At 34.2% G+C, this 24500-nt stretch overlaps 2 protein-coding genes across 4 annotated transcripts in view; one reads left to right on the forward strand and one right to left on the reverse strand.

The window, feature by feature from the left end:
• Positions 1–129: 129 nt before the first annotated feature.
• LOC149801227 (centrosomal protein 43-like) overlaps positions 130–24500 on the reverse strand; it is a 112390-nt gene continuing 88019 nt past the window's right edge. For all 3 annotated transcript variants that reach the window (XM_089955296.1, XM_089955295.1, XM_089955294.1), the window contains one exon: positions 130–21899. In XM_089955296.1, the coding sequence (XP_089811422.1) occupies positions 21819–21899 (81 nt within the window). In that variant the 3' untranslated portion in view covers positions 130–21818. The remainder of the gene's footprint in view (positions 21900–24500) is intronic.
• On the forward strand, positions 8699–24292 carry LOC149801228 (uncharacterized). The gene is made up of 3 exons (XM_089955297.1): positions 8699–8796; positions 18447–18555; positions 23729–24292. The coding sequence occupies exons 1-3, from the start codon at positions 8699–8701 to the stop codon at positions 23876–23878; spliced, it is 357 nt and encodes a 118-aa protein (XP_089811423.1). The 3' UTR covers positions 23879–24292.

The raw sequence follows: 24500 nt of genomic DNA on the forward strand, positions 1-24500 counted from the left end.
ATCATCCAAGTAGTTTAGGTGAAGTAGCGATAACAAACTTTGGTAGATGGATGGAAGAACAGAGCAACAACACTACATTCCACAAGTTCTTCTGGTCCATGAACAGTTGAGCCAAAAATAAGTATGACATAATTTATATACGTTTTAATATTACAATTATGAGAACAATGATTCCTGTGAAAGTCAGAATGGTAGTTATAACTAACAGTTACTGTATCTTGTATAGGGTAAACATGTCAATGTTCTATAGCAAACATAATGTAGTGGATAACAAAGCAATCCATGTACCTTCTGTACTCACTCATAAGTTAATTGCAAACTGCACAGACCCAGATCTGCAGTTGCATAAAGTGCCAGCATATCTGGGTCTGTCCAATTTGCTAGGAGTAATCAGAAAAATAGTCAACACAGACACTAATCTGCAGTCACATTATGCTACAGCAGTTCAGGATCTTTTTTTTTTGCTGTTTGAATTGACTTAAAAGTGAGTATATATTGTAAGTTAACATGGTGTACACAATGCTGGTGCAGAAATATAGACTATCATAACATGGAATGAAGATGCTAACAAAAACACTAGACCTGTTGGCAATGAGTGCATTGCATAGAGCCCCAATTACATGTACTATAATTTGCTCTGTTGGGCCTTGAACATATAAACTTGTATTGGGAAACCAATGTTAAAAGATAGTATTCTGGGGCCATTGTTCATTTAAACAATGACAAAGAATATTTGAAATCCAATCCCTTTAAGGGTTTATTAACACATCCCATGTAAAGATTTAAAGTCGACTGACATGGGGCATTAACTCTGTTTAAAATGGTGTAAACATGATAAAATATATAATACTGTAGTATCATTTATATTTGTTGGGCTCAATTTTCGTGATTTTGTAAAAAATGGCATTTTCATGGGTACTTAAATTTGTGGTTTTGCCTGTCAAAGTTTGCATATTAGTAGGTATTTAATTTCATGGTTTAACCTCTACAAATACCCAAAATAAAGAATAAAAAAGAATAAAACTATGCCGACACAAACGGTGGTCACTTTAATGTTTAAAGAATACTACCACCTGTATGAGCACAAATCAAAGACCTTACAAGTTCAATACTTACACCATGTTTTCGACCAAGTGAATAACATCAGTCAAAGTCGATCCACTCTGCCAACAACATTAAAACAATACTTCCATCTCTCTGAGCACAAATAAAACACTTGTCAAGATTAATCACTTTCGCTATGTTTTGATTTGAGTGCTCAACATCAAAGGAAGCTGACGCAACCAACAACACTAGGCCGATCAGTTATTAAATTACATATGAATGATCTATTACTTAAACCAGTCCATCAAGTTGCACCATCAATATATGATGTGTTTAGAGCCCACCAAAGCGCGAAGATGTTAACTAAATTTAAAGACAGTGGAATCACTCCTTTGTTTGTGCCTGCCTCTGGTACAGACCAACTTCAACCAATAGAATTGACAATGAATAAATAGTACAAAGAAAAATTAAAGTCACACTTCCACCAGTGGTATGCTAAACAGGTCATGGACACCATTATGAAAAGTGATGCTACTGGTGACAATCAGTGTACAGTATTAGTAAACCTTGCAACCTCATTAATCAACCCAACTCACGCTGAATGGATAAGTGCAGCTCAGGTGACAAGGGGTGAAAGATCAGACCTAATTATCAGTAATTTTGAGAAAGCCGGACTTGTTTAATTCAGCAATTTGGGGATTATTTAGCTGAGAAGCTTTTGTAAGTACTATGAGACTTGATTGACACGATGTTGATACAGTGGCTTTGTCCAAAAATCTGTGAAGTGTGAGCTTTAATACTCTGCTGTAATTTGTGTATATACATAGTGTTTCATTACTAATAGTGTTTCAAGAAATACAATATTTTACAGGATTGTTGTTGTTGTAGGGTTTAACGCCATTTTTCAGCACACAATAGGCTATACATGGCAGCCAGTATTAATGGTGGAGGAAGAACCGGGGAAAACCTTGGAAAGAACCATTGACCCACGAGTAGCTACTGGCAAGGTTTCTCACATACCCATATTAGCTGAATCCGAGACTCGAACCCATGCAGACAGAGGTGAGATGGCAGTGATCCGTAACGGCGAGCGCTTTAGACCACTCGGCCACTTGGGGCCCTCCAGGATTGTTGTTCTTTTAAATTAAAAATGCATGGATAAAATGAAATGTGGTTTCAGAAGGATTTAAATGTTTCAAAAACAGTTGTACTCGAATGAAGGATTGATTGTAATAAGTATTACATTTAATTTTCATATACTGTTATTTGTATTATGTTTTCTTTAATTTTCAGTATTTCTATTGTTTTAATGCTTATGCTTTATCTCTATTTTCTCTCTATCCTTATCTCACATCAATTTAAGGCAGTGAGTGTAAAATGACAGCTATCTGATACCTTATCGAATGTGTGCACTGAAACAATATAAAATGATTTATAATTCTTGTTTCAAAAGTTTAAAGTAAAAAATTAAACAAACACATGTTAAAGCTAATATTTAATTACCACCTTACAGTATTGACTTCGATTTTTCAAATGTAACGCTGTAAGAAAATGGGGGTGGTCATCATCCTACGTCACTCATTTTTCGTTGGGGTTTTAAATTCGTGGTTTGGGGCAACGACGAAAACCATGAAAATTGGTCCACCCAAGAAAATTGATTATATTACAGTATACACATTTAGGTCTAAGAGTCTATATCCTTACCATTTAAATATGTTGAATGATTCTTGGAATACACTGACTGATGGCACCATTCCAAGATTCCATGTGAGAACTGAATATGTTAATAGTACTTGTACAATACTCACTGCATTTTCTGACAAAGAGCATATCTCTGTTGAATACAGAGTAGATGAGACTAAACCCATAAGAGACTAATGCAAGTATAGAAGGCAATGTTTATACCAAATTACATCAGGTTGTGCTGAATGTTTCTTAATATACATTAGTTACAAGCACTACCCATGTGAATATATTGTCAAGGGCCATAACTCTTCCCAAAATGAAACTAACAAGATAAAACCCATAAAAGGTACATCTAGGTTTATGATAATTACATCAAGGTTTATGAGACAATGTTCATACAAGACTGTATCAGAATGTGTCCATGGTTCTTGAGCTGTTCCAGTTAAAAGCAACATCCTATTTACAGAGATGAAGTTAATTCTTAAGGGCCATAACTTTGTCCAAAATGTAGTTGATGTGACAAAACCCATAAAAAAAGGCAAGTCTGGATCCTTGAGACAATGTGAATACTGAACTGCAGCAGATTATGCTGTATGGTTCCTGCGCTATGCTGGTTACATGGATCTGTTTTTCTAGAGATTTAGAACTGATGGAAAAAGGGCAACAACTAAAAAGCATCCAATTATTTGTAAGGTTGCAGAATTCTGTCAGTTATAAGAAAGTGCAAACAGATGGACAGTTGGATAGATATATGCATGGCCAGATGGAAAAGTTGATCAATACAAGACTCTTAACATCTTAATGTTGGACCCTAATAATTATCCATTATACGAAAAGAACTCATCTAAGCTCTTTCCAAATACATTTTGGACTTTTTCAGCATTTAACATTTTATAATGGACCTGACTCAAAAATGTCTATGACAGAGTTTGTTAATGAGAGCTGTTTAAACATCTTGAAAAGTTTATATCAGAATGTCAATTAAATTTAGTTATGGTAGACAACCACTCAGATTATTTACATAATAAGAAAAACCATTTCTACTGAATAAACTAAGACTGGGCTGCAATAATACAACAAAAAGGAAACAGTCTGGGGTCAAACTAGTTTCTTACTACGACTGTAGCAAGTGTGAGTCTCTACTCTAATATCAATCCACCAATGATCTTTGATTTCATTAAAACAAGTCACATCAAAGCTAACTGCCTACGGCATTGTTCATACTATGCTATTCCACATATGGGTTAGCATTTCATCACCTGTACTTAAATCCAAGTTTCCTTAAAATGTGTGCTTGCAGAGGTAAAATGATGTTAGCTAGGTTTTTATTCAACACGTCAAAAAATTATTACATCTCACCCCAATTATTAGGTCTTTATAAGGCAACTAATTTGCCTATTCCAATACTAGCTTCAAAACTGTTTCTAAATGGGAAATAACAGGTCTGGGAAGATCACCAAAGACTAAAATGTACAGGTTACGCTAACGAATGAGCTTACATGAACATAATTAATGAAGCAATCAATATTGGTAAGTCCATAAAGCCTTGGTTCCAAAAAACAGGCCAGTAAACAATTCCCAAAACATGGGGCGAAGTTTAGACTTTCAATAGGTGTGTTTGTGTGATTTAGATTTTTAACATAGCTTTAACAATTTTTCAGTCATATCGCTACGATATCTGTAGTGTGACAGTTTATAGTGATGTCTAGTACTGGGGCATCATGCCACGGACATATAGCATGATGTCCCACCCAGTCACATTATCCTGACACCAGGGCAACCATTCCTAACACTAACATCTTAATGTTGAGCACCTAGCAAGGGAGCTGTTAGTACCATTTTTGTAAGTCTTGGTTTGACTTGGCCGTGGTTTGAACCCACGACCTCCCGCATCCGAGGCAGATGCTCTAACCACTAGACCACCAGAGCAGTCAGAATTCAATGCAACATATATCAATACTTTCAAAAGGTAATACTGGCCATATCTGATGTCAGACTGGCATCATTGGACTAAGCTTGAAAGCTTTCCTGCCTTTATACTTTCTGTCAAAGTTGCTACAATTCTTTTCAGCAGATTTTGAGTAGTCATTTACAAATTCTTCTATTTCTAGTAATATTGGTTCAATGATGGCAGATCTGCATACAAAACAAATAATTTGAAAGACCATGCTGGGATGCACTCTGCAAAATTTGGTATAAATTGGTCCAGTGGTCTTTGTGGGTAGCTGAAAATAGCAAATGCTCACAGATGGACAAAGCTTAACAGATGCAAGACAATACCATACCATAAACTCACTTGGTTTTACAGCTAGGTTAGCAAGGAAGAGACCTATGAGGAAATGACTGGCATCTGCCTAACATAAAGATGGATGAGCATTTGGGCAAGTAATCTTGGTTTGTAGGATGCTTTCTAAAATATACCTTCCAATGCTAGTAACAATTAAGTTGTTTCAATGTCTGTCTATTGTTAGTAATGTTGATCATATCTGATGGAGGACTGGCATCACGTGTACGAGTTTTTGAGGGTCTCACACAAGGATGCCACCTGAGAATTTAGGCTGAATTCTGTTCAGTGATTTTTGGGGGAAGATAAAATGTTGACAGACTATGCATGAAACATGAAGAAAAATACCCTACGCTCACTACATTTTACAGCCAGATGGGCTAAAAGGTCAAAACATCTAACAACAAGAATAAAACTTTTGGGCCCACAGCACTTGGAGGTACACAAACTGTAAATGTCTCAACATCAAAGCTCTATCCTATGACAACAAGAGAACTGTACCTTGAGTTTTATTCATAACAAATGGCTTTATGTGCACCAAATAGCTTTGTATGAGAAATGCAATGAGTGTTCTTTATCAAGGGGGGTTTGGGATGAGTGGATGGGTGTCTGTGTGCTTGCTCATGATGTACACTTCCATAGTAATTTTCAAAAAGATTGTCATTTATCAGTAATGGTAGATTAGGTCATAAATGGAATAAAAACAAAATGTGCAAGCTATGAAAAAAAACAATTTTCCACACCCGTATGAAGAATCTGAGTGTTACAGCAAAATCACTGTCATCTAGAGATGATAGTTTGAATTCTTTTTCAATTATAGTCATTATTCCAATGTTTATTATTAGTTTCATAGTAACTTTAGTTTATTATGACTAATTCTGACATAAGGTAATCAATGAAATGGATTTAAGAGACATAAGGTCATTGATGGTCTAGCAGGAAATGAGCAAGAATCAGCTAGCTTAGTAGAGAGCCTCAACAAAACCTCTGTAGCCTTTGGCATGGAAATCAGTGCAGAGAAGACCAAAATGATGACCAAGGTACGAAGCAAGAAACAGTCCACAGCTTCAAGTACTTGGGGGCAATTGTAACAGATAAAGGATCAAAGTCTCAAGTACTCTCCAGGATTGAACAGACAACAGCAGCAATGACAAAACTGAAGCCCATCTGGAACGACAAGATCACACTCGGTTCAAAGGTCAGACTGATGCACTCACTGGTAATCTCCATATTGCTCTACACCTGCGAATCATGGGCCATAACAGCTGACTTAGAGAAAAGGATACAGGCCACAGAGATGAGATGTTTCTGAAAGATCCTTGCTGTCACATACAAAGACCGTGTCACCAGAAATACTGCAAAGGATCAGACAAGCCATTGGGCCTCATGAAGACTTCCTCAGCACAGTGAATAAAAATGGAAACTGCAGTGGTATGGGCATGTATCATAATCATCAGTACTTGCCAAGACAATCCTACAAGGCAATATTACAAGAAGAAGAGGGGCAGGTAAAGAAAGAGGTTGGAAGATAACATTTGAGAGTGGACAGGCTTGACATTGAGCGACTTAATGAGAAAGATGGAAAATCGAGAGGAATGAGGAAAAGCTGGTTGTTCGGTCTTGTGCAGTGCCCCAATGGTCTACCAGGCTACAGGAATGATGATGATAATGAAGGTCACAATACATTTTTGATAATGTCTTCAAAGTTACTGAAAGGCATGGTGTTTTGGTTCTGAACAAATCAGTATTCCAGTGTATATAACATTCATGCGTATCTTGAATGAAACGAAACCCCAAAATTACTGCATGTAAAAGATACAGATTAAGCACTAAGTTACAATATCTTGCAATAATTTTGATGAAACGAAGTTAAAAACTTATGCTTTATACATTAAACACATCACTTTCCTACCTGCCATAATACATAACATGTGAAAAACATTTGTTTTACTCCCCACCCCCCTGAAATTATCATGTTTTGACAAATGCAGATTTTCAGTCATCTCAGCCCACCCCTACCCCCAGACAGAGAGAAAGATGAAACCTTTCTTAACACCACAATTTATGTACAGTACCTGTATAAACAGCAAACATTCATCACGATTGCTTATCTTGGGTCAGTAATGTACAGTTGACTCATAGCGGTGATTAAAACAAGTAAAAGATAAAGAACCACTTTTAAACAAATTACTTAACAGGCTGACAACAGCTTGGGTGGTGTGGTGTCATTAATCCTTATTGGAAGAACCCATTACACTAATTTGCATAGGTAAAGTTACTCAAAATGGAACAACACTTACGACTCTACCTTGCTTTTAATGGTAATGTTGAAGCAATCTTTATTAAACATTACAAGGTAGCTCATTATTCAGCAGCAATGTTTCCTGTAATTGGGATTTTGTGGTGGTTGGAACAGTGTTGAAGTGGGATTCATTTTTGAAGGACAGAATGTTTAAATTTTGTGATTCAGGATGGAAGACTCATTGGCAAAGTGAGCAAAATCTATGAGAACTAAATTTCAGAACAGTTCCTGGTTGATGGAGCCTGACTTTATGAAGCACAGCAGCAATGGGGATCATATTATTATTTGCATATACTGCAAACACCATATCGGGATTATTCATCCTGGAGTTTATGACATCTGTCAACACAGAAACATCACCCAGCATCAAGACAATGCACAAATGCAGAGCTCAATCCCAAAAGTAACTAACATGTTAAACATTCCAACTGGTATTGCCATTGCATGTTTGACTATCCCTTGCAGCAATGCAGATGCAAAGATATCATTTTTAATGCTGAGAAAAAATTCAACAAGACCTCTGTGCAAGTCTGAGCAATGGCATCGTCTATGCATCATCTCAAACCCCAAGTTAAGACAGTATTCTACTGTTACGCAGATTTTCAAGACATAAACCTGGTCTTTTTCATTATTTCTAAATTTAATGTCTGTGTGGATGTATGTGAGTGACTATGATGATGAGTGTGTGTGCTTGATACAGATTTTTAACATAGCTTTAAAAAAAATTCAGTCACATCGCTATGATGTCTGCATTGTGGCAGTTTATAGTGATGTCCAGCAATGGGGCATCATACAACAGACATGGCATCGTGTCCCACCCAGTCACATTATCCTGACACCAGTCTCACCAGTCCTATTACTAACCTATTAATGCTGAGTGCCAAGCAAGGGTGCTGTTTGTACCATTTTTATGTCTTTGGTAATACTTGGCCGGGTTCAAACAAGTGACCTCCTGCATCCAAGGCAGATCCTCTAAACACTTAGGCCACCGGAGCAGTGTGTGGTAATGATATCTGACAATGCTAAGACACAGACCATTTACTTTTTAGAGATTGGGGTGGGCAAAAGGGGAGCTCATTTTTTGGGTAGAAAATAATTTCCAGCCTCCAAAATAGCTTGAAACAATATTCTTGCTTCCAGAAAAAAGAACTAATTAAATCCATTATATATGCTGAAAAAATACATTACCTTCAAGTGAAAGAAAAGTCCCATCCTGGATCAAAAGAGAATCCCCCAAAAATTAAATGGTCAGCCCCTAAGACTACCAACTATATTCAGTTTGAAAGTGTATTAAATCTTCAGAGAAGGATATTTTATTCCAATTTTAATTTCCAATCATCTTCTACAGGATTATATGTGTAGATAAAATTGTTCTCAATTGTATGACATTGATCTTTTTAGTTCTGTGCACTGACCCACCTTGGGACCTCAGAACATGTTCTGATCTCAACTGCTCAAACAATGTCTGTGAGGCTGGCAGGTAAGCACTTTATCTGCAGGACTTTCCTTGCAGACAGCAGATTGAAAAGAAAAGGTTGAGATACTAATGTGGGTATGTGTGAGATGACTGAAAAGAAAAGGTTGAGATACTAATGTGGGTATGTGTGAGATGACTGAAAAGAAAAGGTTGAGATACTAATGTGGGTATGTGTGAGATGACTGAAAAGAAAAGGTTGAGATAATGTAGGTATGTGTGAGGTGATTGAAAAGAAAAGGCTGAGATACTAATGTGGGTATGTGTGAGATGAGGTGCTCTCTTTACAATAGTGTTTGTAGATGTATATTCTGAATAGCCTAATATAATACCATCTCATACAGTCTTGTGTCATTAATGCAACTTTTTTACTTTAATCTATCAGATTCTTGATTTTTAGACATTAAAAGGGAACAACTTATTCATGTAACTCGAATACTGAATCAGATATTGTTCTTAATAATGCATACTGTCTAATTCAGATCAATACATTTCTGTACCATCCTCTACTTATCAAATCTACAGCATGGTGCCATACATGGTTCCACCTTATCCAATCGACTTCTATAGTAATTATTTTCAAAAATTCTTATAAACTGACATTCATGTCAGAATCTGGCAATATTTATCCATATTACAGAAAAAAGTATTTTTTAACAAATTAAATGTTAAATTTCAAGAAGGCTCTTGAAAATCTGGATCAGTAGATTTTTGAACAGTTGAATTCCCACAGGTCTTCATTTTGATAGTTCTATATAATATATCATCATATCATCAGTAGATTTTTGAACAGTTGAATCCCCACAGGCCTTCATTTTGATTAGTTCTATAGAATGTATCATCATATCATCAATAGATTTTTGAACAGTTGAATCCCCACAGGCCTTAATTTTGATCAGTTCTATAGAATGTATCATCATATCATCAATAGATTTTTGAACAGTTGAATCCCCACAGGCCTTCATCTGGATCAGTTCTATATAATGTATCATCATATCATCAACAGATTATTGAACAGTTGAATCCCCACAGGCCTTCATTTTGAACAGTTCTATGAACAGTTCTATATAATATATCACATCATCAATATATTTTTGTACAGTTGAATCCCCACAGGCCTTCAATTTAATCAGTTCTATATAATGTATCATCATATCATCAATAGATTTTTGAACAGTTGAATCCCCACAGGCCTTCATTTTGATCAGTTCTATATAATGTATCATCATATCATCAATAGATTATTGAACAGTTGAATCCCCAAAGGCCTTCATTTTGATTAGTTCTATATAATGTGTCATCATATCATCAACAGATTATTGAACAATTGAATCCCCAAAGGCCTTCATTTTGATCAGTTCTCTATAATGTATCATCATATCATCAAAAGATTATTGAACAGTTGAATCCCCAAAGGCCTTCATTTTGATTAGTTCTATATAATGTATCATCATATCATCAACAGATTATTGAACAATTGAATCCCCACAGGCCTTCATTTTGATCAGTTCTATATAATGTATCATCGTATCATCAATAGATTATTGAACAGTTGAATCCCCAAAGGCCTTCATTTTGATTAGTTCTATATAATGTATCATCATATCATCAATTGTCAAAGATTTGCTGTTGTAATAACTTAACATTTTAATAGATGATTAAATTAAATTAAAAAATTTTCATGGCTTAATCAAAAAAGTGTCACTTACTAATGAAGTCTACTGTCATTTTTGGAAAAGTGGATTCAATGCTTTGACACTGTGCTATATACATCTGAAGCAAATCCAACACTAAAAACAATGTGTAACTGTTACTTGCATGTTGCATCATCTTTGCATAAATTTATCTACATAAATAAAATAAAATGTTTGATACAAAAAGAATAAATCTTTAGCCTGGAAAAAATGATCCCCTATAACATAATAGGGGGTTAAATGCATGTCTATATATAAAATAAAATTGTTTGTTATTACCAATCACTAAAGTATATTAATCGATAAAAATAAACAACATAAAATGTGCATTTAATTTAGTATCCAAATATTTTTAGCCACAAAACTCAGTGGGTTTTTTACCACTGAAAGTCAAATATGAACTGAAACACATGGGGCTATTAATAAAATCATTAATTAATAACAAAATACAATAAAAGAGAATAAAGAGACTTTCTATATCTACAACTGTTTAATCCTTCGAACCCAAAATAAAAGTTATTGGTAAAGATACATCCATATGCCTTTTGTTTCAAGGTATATTATTGGACCTGTTACAACTAATTTATAACAGCTTCACTAAAAGGCCTTTCGATTAGTTAATGTCTTTATTTACAGTGTTTATAAACCTTTTCTAAATGAAAATTTTCAATTAGTAACAACAATAATTGCATACTCTACTGTGAAGTACAGCATTCTTCAAACAGGTGTTAAAACAATGTCTGAAAGCAACATCTGACTTACATAAAACAATGACATAGGTATATATACATGCATTCTCAACATAAGGTATGGGATCTAAATGTACAATATACACTCACATGTAAGTCGGGTTCAACTGCGTCAAACAGACCCCAACCTGCTACTGCATAAATATTTTAGCAGAACAGGATCTATGTTGTTTGTTCTACCGATTACATTTAACTGCACAGACACAGATCTGCTGGCACATTATAAAATGGCAGAACTGGGTCTATGCAGTTTGCAGGTGGATCAAACTTATATCTGAGTAAATACAGTTTCTAGAGCCTGTAAAATGTTGCTCTCAAACACGAGTATTGCTTGCGCCATCTAATATCAGTCAGTAGATGAAATAGAACATACATTTATGTCAAGAAATTTCCTCTTAAACAATTTTGTTACAGTAAAGCTCTTCAACAACATTAATAATTTATCGTGTTTTTACAGCTCAGTACTCAACATATTTTGTGTAAATATCCTTTTTTTTGCTTCTCAAAACTAAGGTGATTTACTAGCCTTTCTTAAAGGTGTCATGCTAGCATGGTCTTTATTCAGACAAGCTGATCATGATACTGAAATGATATGTAACTGATGAAGTACCTGAGTATATAGTGGTCCCTTATCAAACACTGTTGCAGTCACATATCACACTATACTGGATGTTTTTACTTTTTAAAATAAAAGATACTTAATTCACTTCATATCATTTTAGCTCCTGGCTTATTACAGCTAAACATAATATGACTTCAAAGAAAACTAAAATGTCAATGTGCACGCAACATGAACATTATTACAGTGACTTTATAACACACTCATTATACCACAGTCTTGGCTAAAAAATTGCATAATTTTTGTGCCTCATAGAAACAGTGTTACAAAGAGACCACTTGGATTTTGTTGAACAGATTTTGCTTTCAGGTGCATAAACAGGATTTCTAAGCATTTACCCTGCTCCAAAATGAACACCATACAATGTAAATTTTAAGATAAATTTAATTTCTATTTATCAAACACAAGGGAACTTAATTTCCTTAGAAAAGTTTAGCTGGATCACCAATGGTCACTAAAAATGTTGTTTATGATTCAGCAGAATGATTGCAATGATTTTAAACCTTGTTAAGCTGAGCAACTGTCCTCCTGAAATAAGTCATTAAGTAAATGTTATAATGTAGTTAGAATGAAACATAAATTGATATAATGCAAGATATTAATGCAGGTTCTATTCTAGGATTTTCAATGGCAGTATTCATGTATATTTCTAAAATAAATCACACAAAAAAATTGGACATTTTATTTTCAAACCTGACCTTTATTTCTTTGTTGAATTAAACCTATATTCAAAAAATCTTATATTTTCAAATCTGACCTTTATTTCTTTGTTAAATTCATCCTATATTCAGAAAATCCCCTCCCCTTGTTTAAGTTGAGGGGCAAATCCCCCCCCCCCCCAATTTTCAGTTTCACAACTGTCTGGATCACGTCTCAGAAAAGTTTCTCTTTGACTTTGCTGGAAAATAAACAAAGACTATCTCGAAAAGTGTTTAGGATATTTTTTTCTCCAGATGGTGTAGAAAATCAATGCAATAGTCTGAATCATATCTTAATAAGCAGCTTCATAAACATAGTTAAATCGTTATTGGATCCCATAATTTTCCAAAGTATTGGTTTAAAAAAACATGTCTATCCATGCTAAACAACAGGTATTTCCACACTAAAATCCGACTCCATACAGCACTCTTGTTTTAAAACATCCAAACTTTAGATTATTATATCCAGTCTCCAGAAGGACCAGACCATGCAGTCACAAAATATATTCATCATCAAATCTAACCTGAACTCTTACACAGATTTTAGAACAATCTTAATATTGTTTAATCTATGTAAATTAGACATTTATTGATTGTCAAAAGAATTTAAAAACCATTTCCAATGCTGGCATTATATTAAAATGAGTCCATGATCACAGAGCCAGACCCCGTGATAACGAATGTCTCAAGTACTCAAACTAAATACCAGCTCCAAAAAATCTTAAATCATACTTCCAGACATAATTAAAAGTTTAATTCCAAAAATAATCAAGAACCTACATAAAGTGCTAAAATTCTTGTTATGACAACTGTTATTCTACAGCAATTTACTGATAACCAACATTTTCAAAAATTAAATCTTAATTTCAAGGTCAAACTTGTTTTGGATATTCTAGATAAACAAGACTCAACTGCATAACTAAATTGTCCACGATGAAGGCCTTGCAAATTTAGACATATTCTATGTTCTCACACCGTAAAATCTGAATAATCCAAGTACTTATTTTTTTAAGAGTAGAGGAGGTTGCAATGTGAATGCTTTTCATACTGTGAATTTATTTTTTTTAATCAAAATTGAAGGTTTTAAAAAAGCTTCATTTTTTTGACAGAACCTACATTTGTGGACATGACTCAAAAACAAATGCTATGTGAGTATATATGTATGCATAGGACTTGTACAATTGAGCAAGTCTGTGTATCCCCTTTCCCCCAGGCAAAAAGGATAAAATCCTTAGAAAAACAAGGTCAAATTTTTGATAATCACATTGTTTTAAAAACGTCCAAGACTTCAGCTATAACATCATCTTGGTATGTACCCCAAGGCAAAAAGATTACCTCATTTAGTTGCTCCTTATAACATGCAGGAGCACACATTGGTCCATTCTAAATCCCACAGCCCACAGGGGGAAGGAATTTTTGGCAAAGACAGTTTACACTTGGTATCAAAATCCAGTTTGCTAAAACTACAAAATCCACAACAATTGGTACTGAGGACTATGAGTGTCTTCAAGGTATGCACTTATTGATGGTTAAATGCATCATGATGCAAGAATCTGTAGTTTTAACTTTCTGCTTATCTGACTGAACAGCACGCCACCGATGGCTCAATAACAAGACAGCAAGAAAATGGCAGAATTGCACAAGGTAAATAGATGAATAAAAGAGATGAACTAATCACTCAATTAGGAATACAACAATCTTAGTCTGTTTTTATATTACATTATTTTACCTGTTTACTTTGTGCTACACAGATTCTGTAAGGTTTTTAAATGATCATGTCCATAAATGCTTACTTTCATTCAGTAGTTATTCTAGAACTGATCAATTAGGAAAAAAAATTAAAGAAATGGTGGAATTTTTTAAATACTGGGGTGATTAACAAAGAAATAAAAATAGGCTTGTTAATATGATGCACTATTTTCGTGGATTTGGATGATTTTCAAAAATTCATGTGAATTCTGCATCTTAGGTTCGACACTATTCATGTATATATTTATTCTCCAGATTTCACAGAATGTAATTTACAAAAAGTTAACACCAACCTAAAACGTACTAAAGATGCTGTGACCTCAAAATGGCAGCCTAAAAAAAGATTGGAACCAGTATTTCATCAAATCTAATGGCAGAAAAATTTGCTATATCATAAAATCTAAGATTTATTTACAGAAACAAAGCATAAAAATATTCATGATAAAATATGACCATATAGTACACACAAATAAATAAAAATATACATGGAATAATTATGTTATGTACAATTAGGCCAATAAAATAAATGAAAAATTGATTCCAACTATACTAATAACCAAATGAAACAATATATGAAGTCTAGATGAACATGAATTCAAAATAAGAAGCTAAAGATTTTGGATTAAAGCTACCAAGAAATTTCACTAAGACATTACAAGTTTGGTAACATAATTAAATTTGCACCTTCATCATCAGTTGTACAAATGGATTCATGTAAAATATCAACGTTTAAAAGCCTGTAAAATATTTGTTTTACCTGCCAACCTTCATCATACTTTTTTTGTTTTATTCTAATTTATTTGCTTTTCTATAAAAATTCTATCCTTTAAAAATTGGAGTTACTGAAATTTTTTATATGAGATATACAGTGGAACCTCATTAATCTGGACACATTCATTCCCAGCGAATATGTCCGGATTAACGAGTTTTCTGGATAATTGAATCATGCACATTTTTTATTTTACGATATCATCACACCGTATATATGTACATGTATATGCTAGCTTTAAATGTAATGTACTGTATATTCAATAATGGTTGAAATAAATTAATGAATACATCTATTAATTTGTGTTTATTTCACATTATTATAACATGTGCTTGTACGTACGTATACAGTAAATAGAAGTTTAGACAATTAACACATCGAACACATCACACTATGTTCATGTACATGTATGTACTGTACATACATTTATTATGTCAATTTCCTGAAGAAGTCTGTAACCTTTGTTTGCCTGGATTCTTTGGCGGATCTATCTGCAATGATTACTGATAGTGGCCATAGATTGTCAAGGGCTTCGCTATTGTGTTTTATGTCATCACTGGTGAAATTTGCTGACATCTGCTCAAAATACGAAATTAATGTTGCTATACTGTCCTTGGTAAACAACAAAGAGGCTTAATGACACTTTTAATTTATTTACCATATGTTATTTCAAAAAGCATGGACGATTTGATCCCAGTGTGTTTATTTAATTATTAACACCCCCGTTGGCGACTAGCTAAAACAGACATTGTTTATACAATCGCTGGTTACAATATGGTCACGCTACTTAGTTATTGATAGTGGCCATAGATTCTCAAGGGCTTCACTACTGTGTTTTATGTTTTATTCTTCTGATTGTATTTTCACATACGATTTTTCGAATTTTCTTATTTTTGGACAGATTATTTCCAGATTATCGAGACAAGTTTTAATGTAATTTTACACTTTGGTCCCCGATTTTGATTTCTGGATCCGGAATGCGGATTTCTTGATTAACGGAGCAAATTAACGTTTAGGAATTCCGTTCCTGTTGAATTATGTCCGGATAGTGAGGTTTCCGGATAAACGGAGTCCGGATTAACGAGGCTCCACTGTATATGATTTCCATGCAAACATTTATGGTCAGTCCTTCAATATTTCTTCTCTTGCTGTCATGAGTATATCAATTTTACATATCTATCTATATTTACTAATGTATCACAATTTATGATCTGGGGCATATTACAATAATTATACTGTTTTCTCCAGATTAAACTATTCCATTTCTCATATTAAGACATAGCTTTATATTGTGACAGGTGTATAATTATTAACAACCAAGTGAATACAAGTTTTCTTACACAAAAATTATTTAACATTAATTTTTCCTTTGCTGTGAAAAAATGAGATGCATCATTTACAGATTCTGATTTCAGTTCTAATTTATGATAGAGAAAAGCTTTAAGAGCAACATTTCTTGCTTCTTGAAAAGAATCTGACACATTACTTTTTTAAATTCTGGTTAGGAGTTAATCAATTTCTGATTACAGACCTACCATAAATACTCACTACCACTACAAGTCAGATCCAACTGCAAACTGCATAAACCCAGATCTGTCATCACATTATGCAATGGCAGATCTGGGTCTATGCAACCTGTCAGAAGTAATCAGTAGAACAAATAACAAAGACCATGATCTTCTGGTGTATTATGTTATAGCAGATCAAGGTCTGTGTTTTTTGCAGTTTGGTCTGGCTTATAAGCGAACATATACAGTATGTTCATTAAAGTGCTTGAACACTTCAAGTGACTGGACATAAAGTAATATGGTTGTGACTTCTGTCTCTTATTATGTGATGAAAAAGATGTTTTTTTAAATACAAATTTAATAATTGCAATAGCATTTACATGAAAGGAACAATAAAGTAAACAAACTGTATGAGATCTAGGGAAATCTTTGCGTTTTACGATCTGCCATAAATTAAGACAGGCTTTCTTCATTTTTTTGTTGTCTTGTAATGATCAGGTTACACTGTATCTTATATTTTTTGGTGATAAAATTTGTGTTGGGGTAGGGATAACAGGCAGGCTTAAATTCATGTCACTAAGCACAAGCAACAATGTGAAAATGGCTAAAAACATTTTTAAAAATCCACTTTGTAGTAAAATATACGTATTTTCCATTATACAACTTTATGAAAACTTTAAACAAGGTCTCTCAATAATAATGTTCATGTATTAATACTAATGGTTTTGGTATGAATGACAAACAATGACTGGCAAGTAGATGGAAAATAGAGAAAATGTTTGTTGCTTTTCAGATCCTTTGATATTCATGAATTTTTGATAATTACCTGTACAAGTATAAAATAGATACAACCTATACAGCAACTTCTGTAATAATGTTTGAAATCTGAGGTGTCCTGTGAAAAGGGTCATCAACAGTAAATAAAGAAGGGTACAGATGAATATAAAAAGATTGTTCAACAAAATAATAATCACTTCAGTCAAACAATAATGTATGGTATTGATAAGGATGATACTGCTTTTAGCTTCCTCTCTGGGGCCTGATCAAATGCAACCTACTGATGTATCAATGCATCTATTCAAAGAATTTACAGTGCGTTAATAATGGCTATTATAACATGTATAAATTTAAAAACAAACATGTCTGCTTGCTTAAAACACACAGCCTATGCAAACTGTATATACCAAAGTATACCAATGTATAAAGTATTCCCTATTCAGACTCAATGTTATTCCCTTGTAATCTTCAACAGTATTAAAAAGTAAAGACTCTGATCTGCTGGGACATTATATGACAGACTAGGATCTATGTCTGTAGTTTGATCTGCTGGGATATTATATGACAGACTAGGATCTATAATGTCTGTAGTTTGATCTGTATTAGAAAAGCAAATACGGGATAGTAATCACATTTAAGATATAATCAGTTACTCTAATTCTGTGTAAATGATTCATAGCATATCTCTAAAAAGGATTTTTTGTAAACTGAAGGTCAATGCCTTGCCCATTTAAGTGATAAGACCCTATCAATGAGTTGCAATCAACCTATATTTTTAATTCTAACTATGTGACTACTGATACACTATTGATACAAATTAAAAATACTGAAGTGTAAAAAAAAAATTGAAAATACATGACATCAAAATATCTACATATCTGTATAGCTTATCCTTAAAATTATGTTATGTTTTATATATTACATTCATATATCTTTATTTTCATATATTACATAGAATACACAGAATATGAAGATGTTGTATTCAACAAAATGTATCACTGTACAGAAAATACTATATACTATGGAACAGGATTTTTTTTCTTAACTTGGATCTTTATAAGATCTTTTTGTTCAAACAACATTTTTTTGACAGATGCAGTTTTAATACATCTTGTATTGAATGTTCACATAAGGAAGAATCTTGTGGAATGCTGTCTCACCCACCAAGCCATGACAAAGTCACTTCAAAAGTAGGTCCCATGGTAAGTAGTATTCTTCAGTATAAACACACTCATCAAGTTTAATGACTGTACATGGAGCTGTGTCCCAAAAACTGAGATAAATGCAAGTAATCACCAGAACATGAAAATCAGGTCAAATTGACCTACTTTTGCCCACCACTGAAAAAGTGATCCCTCTGTCTCACCTACGCATTGCTGGCAAGACAATAATTGATGTTCATCATAAGTACACAACAGTCTAAACAAAAAGGACCTGTCATACATACTCACTTGTAAGTCCAACAGCAAACTGCATTGACACAAATCTGTTGGCACATAATGTGCCAACAGATCTGGGTCTATGCAGTTTGTTTGGAATAATCTTTAGATCTAATGATATAAACCCTGATCTGCTGCAGCATTATGGTCTATGCTGTTTGCAGTTGGATTCGATTTAAAAGTGAGCATATATGGTGTGTTAAAATAAGTATATCTTAGATATAATCACAATAATAAGACTTCAGTATATTTTAACAATGACCAGATCATGTTATTACATTTTCCCACTTTTATCCAACAACGCTAAATGTTCTGGTCTTGGATCTCACATCCCATCTTCTCCAAAAGTCTTTTCTTCATATATTTTACACAGTAAAAGTCTTTGGTTATAGGAACCTCAAGCCTATTTGTACAAGAGAAAATCCCATGCATGCTGTTTGCAAAAACAAGCCACATTTATGGTGACCTATTGGTATCTTTGCTTATTATGATAAGTGCCATTTCTTTTACAGATTTGGTCCTAGTGTCCTGCTTTTCACTAAGAGGGATAATTTTTCATAAAAAATATATATTAGTGACATATTCTAAATGGTCCCTCAAAGGGACTGATACTATACTGGCCAAAAAAGAATTTGCACAAATTCATGAGAAGTTGGTTTCTACCCTGCTTTATACTCTCGTTAAATGGCAAGTATTCCTCAGAATCTTCAAGAGACATGTACCAAGATTGGTAACAAAAATATATTTTCGTATACATATGAGTTTATATGCTCACAAGTGAGCCATGGTAGCTCAGTTGTAAGAGCACTGGACTGCCTTAGTATGTTCTTCGGAAAGACACTTCATTCCCATTTTCTCCACATGATCAAGCCAATGTATGCAGTCACAATATAAGTGCTGTACCAAATCTCTGACATAGTCTTAAACTTTGAACTTGATACCATGATAGAAGGTCACTTAATTACTGAAATCCTCAGATACTGTCAAAATATACTCACATGCTAAGTTTTCTTAAATTCATAATCAATCACTGAACTCATCTCAGATACTGACAAGTTATACCCACATGCTAAGTTTGGTCAAATCCATAATTAGTAATTTTATTTACCCCACCCCCCATAACAAGTTGTTTATGGAAAAACAACTGAAAAACAAAGCCTAGATAAAATTCATCCGAGTATATAGTAGTCACTGTGTTCATAAGCCCAGTGCAAAAATTCATGAAGTAACCTTGGGCTTGATAAGAAAGTGAAGCAGGCTTTGTATTCAAACTTGTTTAAAGTAGCTTATATATTGTGATCAGATGTGCCCTTATTTTCATTTAAGACCTAATAAATAATCCAAGTCTTTAGTGAAACACCATGTCAATGCCACTGTTTCATCAAAAAGCTTTATGAGGTCATAACAATACCATTTTCATTTTGGATAAACTATGTTATAAATGTCTGAGTGAAAACCTGCATGTCAATAGAGCCATCCAGTGAGGAGAAGTAGCTGTAAATAGAGTTTAAAGACGACCTCTGTTGCCATCCATTTTCAGCGGATAATATGAAACCATGATATTTACTAATGTCACCATGTCGAGTCTATCATGTGCTGAAAAATGGTGATAAACCCATCAAACCACAAACTATTTATGACTAACCAAATATCACAAAAAATATTTTAGTGAAATTTGATATGTTTTGAAGGATAAGGAATAACAAAATTTTCAATTTTGCCACAATTAGCACCATTTTCATTAGGACCATCAGGATATGTATTTAAGAGAAACTCCATATTGGTGAGACCATCTGTTCAGAAGTAGCAAAAAAAATAATTTTTTAAAATTGCTGTATGGCATGCATATTGGAGGTCAGACTGGCACCATGTTCATTTAAAACAACCAAGATCTCACAAAAAGTCTTTCAGGGAAAATTCCATGTCAAAACAACCTTCTATTCAGAAAGAGCAGTGACAACAAGATTTTCAAGGTGGCCACATTTGCATTCATGTTGGAGGCTGGATTGGCATCACTTTCTTTTAGGACCATCTACATATCATAATTTGTTTCTGGTGAAAACCTGATGTAAATATGATCATCTATTCAGCAAAATCAGCAATATCAAGATTTTCAAGATGACTGCCATGGTAGCCATACTGGAGGTCAGACTGGCAAAATCTTCATGCTGAAAACATGTTCACACAATCATGTTCAGGAGTAGACCCTATAACAAGACTGTCAAAATGGCCACCATGGCAGCCATATTGGGGTCCTTTCAGCACCACTTTCATCTGCATGTCATAAGAAGTCTTTTAACTGAAACTTTCATAACCATGTGTTCAGGAGCCATAGCAACTTCAAGATTTTGATGATGACCATTGTGGCAGACGTATCTAATGTTCAAGGGAGGGATGAATGCTGAACAATGGATTATATCAAGGGAGGGAAAAATGCTAAACAATGGATGATATCAAGGGAGGGATGAATGCTGAACAATGAATGATATTGCCTAAGCTCCTCTGGATTTGGACCAATGGAGCTAAAAATAGATCATGGTGGTGAGATTAACCTTTTAAAGGAGGCTGTTAACAAAATATTTTATAAGCGTCTTTGCACTTCATATGACTGGGTTAAACAAAGGTATTCAAGTCATAACAAATAATTGGATGTAGAAGTTCAACCATGCCTACATTTATCCTCTCCTATATCTAATCCAACAACTGATAATATGTTAAACTACTATAGCTAACACCATACCATTGACTGTATTATAAATAAAATATATATCTTAATAATGGATTAAGAATAATATTGTTAAGTTATGTAACATAAGTGTTTCTATTCTGGACAGGACATAAACATATCACAGCTGGAAACAAAGATTTTGATAAAAAAATCTATGGTGTCTTCCTTAGTCCCATCTACACAATCCCTTAAGCCTTTTAATACTCTCTCCTACAGAGGTCTGCTTTCAAGGCCTGACATAACTGCCGATTTTCTTTCCTATAGTCCAGCTCCATTTCATGCAAATATCACAGACTGTCTATGGCTTCTGAAGATCCTCTGCATAGTCAAACCCACTCTCATGCTGTGATATTGTATGGTCAGTGGTGATTTCATCAAACTAAAACAAAACAAAGATTTGTGATGTAATATCTACATTTTATCAGTGATAGAGCATATTTTTCCTTATCAGTCATGTTACACTGTAACAAGACAACTAGACATGTAGTGGCAATGTATAATCAGGCACTGAAAATTCTCTCCAAGTCTACTCATCCTGACAGGCACGTATTAAAACGTTGTAAGCATTTATTAGTACTGAAGAGTGAGAGCAAAGTTCTCACATGTGTTCCTCTGATGACCGTTTATGAGTATTGAAGAGTGAGAGCAAAGTTCTCATATGCTCTGGTAAGCATTTATAAGTACTGAAGAGTAAGAGCAGTTGTTGTTGTGGTGTTTAACGCCATTTTTCAGCACACGATAGGCTATGCATGGCGGCCAGTATTAATGGTGGAGGAAGAACCCAAGAAAACCCTGGGAAGAACCTCCGACCCACGAGAAGCTACTGGCAAGCTTTCTCACATACCCACATTGGCCGAATCCTAGACTTGAACCCACGCAGACAGAGGTGAGATGGCAGTGATCCGTAACGGAGAGTGCTTTAGACCACTCAGCCACTCGGGGCCCCTGAGTAAGAGCAGAGTGCTTATATAGACCAGATGAAAACAAACCTGCAGTAGAAAGTATAGATTTCAATGAAGGAAGCTGGCAATATTCTTTAAAGAACATTGTGTCATTAACAAAAGAAGTACCAGTCAGCTCTGAATCAGCACTCATCTGATAAGACTGTTAACAGGAAAATTCATATGACAGACTGAAATTTTCACTCCCCATTTTGAACTCATGAGTGAATTTTCAACCCTTGTTAATGTCACAAGTATTTACAGTTTTCTCATGCACCTGTTATCATTTGAGACAAAATTACATTTAATTTGTTGAATAGTACATCAGTAATATTTAACTTCTTTCAGAAATATAACATCTAATGAAGGATCCTCTTAAGATGAAATACTTACGAGTATTATGGATGGCATATTATATGCCTATCCTGTTTTTAATAATCCTCTCTAAAGATAACAAAGTTTTGTGCAGAGAAATCTTTCCTTCTTTCAGTGGCTGTGACAGTATCCTTGACTCTTGACCTTTAGCCCTCACAGTCAATAGGTTTCTTACTTACCTCCAAGTCCAAGCCATCCACCACATCTAATGTTATTGTGCAGAAACCAGCTGTATTCTTTCAGTCAGAGTGACCACTGTCATGGAATTAAACTCTTTTATTTATTAAATACTTGTACTCGGGTTTTGTTTTTTGTGTACAATGATACCCGAGGGTTATTTATGTATATTGTGTCTTATTTCAAAATAGTGAGTTCGGTTCATCCCATGCCGCACGTGTGAAGTGCTCTCAATGGGACAAACCGAATGCCCCAATGCACAGACTATGTGTATAAATACCTCACCATACGTAAATTTCTTTACAATATGGAATAGTCTTGTCAGCTGGCAGTCTGCTTCAAGGACTTGCACATCTTCAGCTGTAGAGGTATGTAAGTTTATTAAAATCTTGTTTTAACTACTTTATTACCACGTTTATTTTTTGAATGTTTGCCATGTAGCTTTGGTTTACGCAGTATAACATATTTCTATTCTCGTTTTCGACTTAGCAAAGGATTTATATTAGTAATGTAAAGCTACATTATTTTTTAAAGAACTTTTAAAGAACTGTTTAATATAGTAGGTTTCTTATCAATCAGTATTATGTTTATTTTTGAACCTGTCATTTTGTAATTATTGTGCTGATAATGTAATCTATATAACTTACCGTGTATAATGTCATTACGTTATTATGCCCGTGTCATATATAGTACACAGTATTGGATATATTTTCAGCTGTCTAGTGGCAAACGTCTGGAGGGTCTAATGTCCAGAGGGTCTAATGTTCGGAGTGTTCCAAGTGTTTCGAAGTGTTCTGAGTGTTTGGAGTCTGTAGCAGCTGTAAAGCTTAACTGTAGCAGCCGTGGAGCTGAAACAGTGTACTGATGATGGAGTGTATCTCCGTACATGTAATTTGTTAGCCGTGGGCTAATTTTGGGGTTCGTAAAACAGTGCATCTTTTGGGACTGTAAAGATAAGTTGCACATCTGTCCCTCTTTTTTTTATCACCATAGTTTTGCTACCTGAGTGAATGCATTTTACTACATGAGTAAACTTTTACATAGTTTATTACTTGAGTAAACTATATCCATCGTTTCATTGTGAAATTATTGTTAGCCATTCACACCTTGTCTTTGTATTTGTTAAATTAATTTATTTGTATTTTTCATCAGTAAGTCTGTGCGTTCTTATGTTAATTAAATCCAATATTTGGATTATATATACATGCACATATTCATAATTAATTACTCATGCAAGGCATCCATTATTAAAAATATTGTATTTATATCATTGTCAAAAGTGTTCTGTTCTGTTGTGAATCCGAAATACCCACCCGATTATCTTGTTACAACCATGACCTTTGGACTTTAAATCTATAAGGTTCTATCTTACAACAAGATGATGGAGAACTTGAGATAACTGGCAGAAACAATTTTTTGTTTTTAAGTCAGTGGCCTAGATCTTTAACCTACTGAGCCCAAACTTGAGAGGATTCTTGCCTATTCTA

Source organism: Sinohyriopsis cumingii, chromosome 4 (genome assembly GCF_028554795.1).
Source record: "Sinohyriopsis cumingii isolate HCF-2022 chromosome 4, ASM2855479v2, whole genome shotgun sequence".
Classification (NCBI taxonomy): domain Eukaryota; kingdom Metazoa; phylum Mollusca; class Bivalvia; order Unionida; family Unionidae; genus Sinohyriopsis; species Sinohyriopsis cumingii.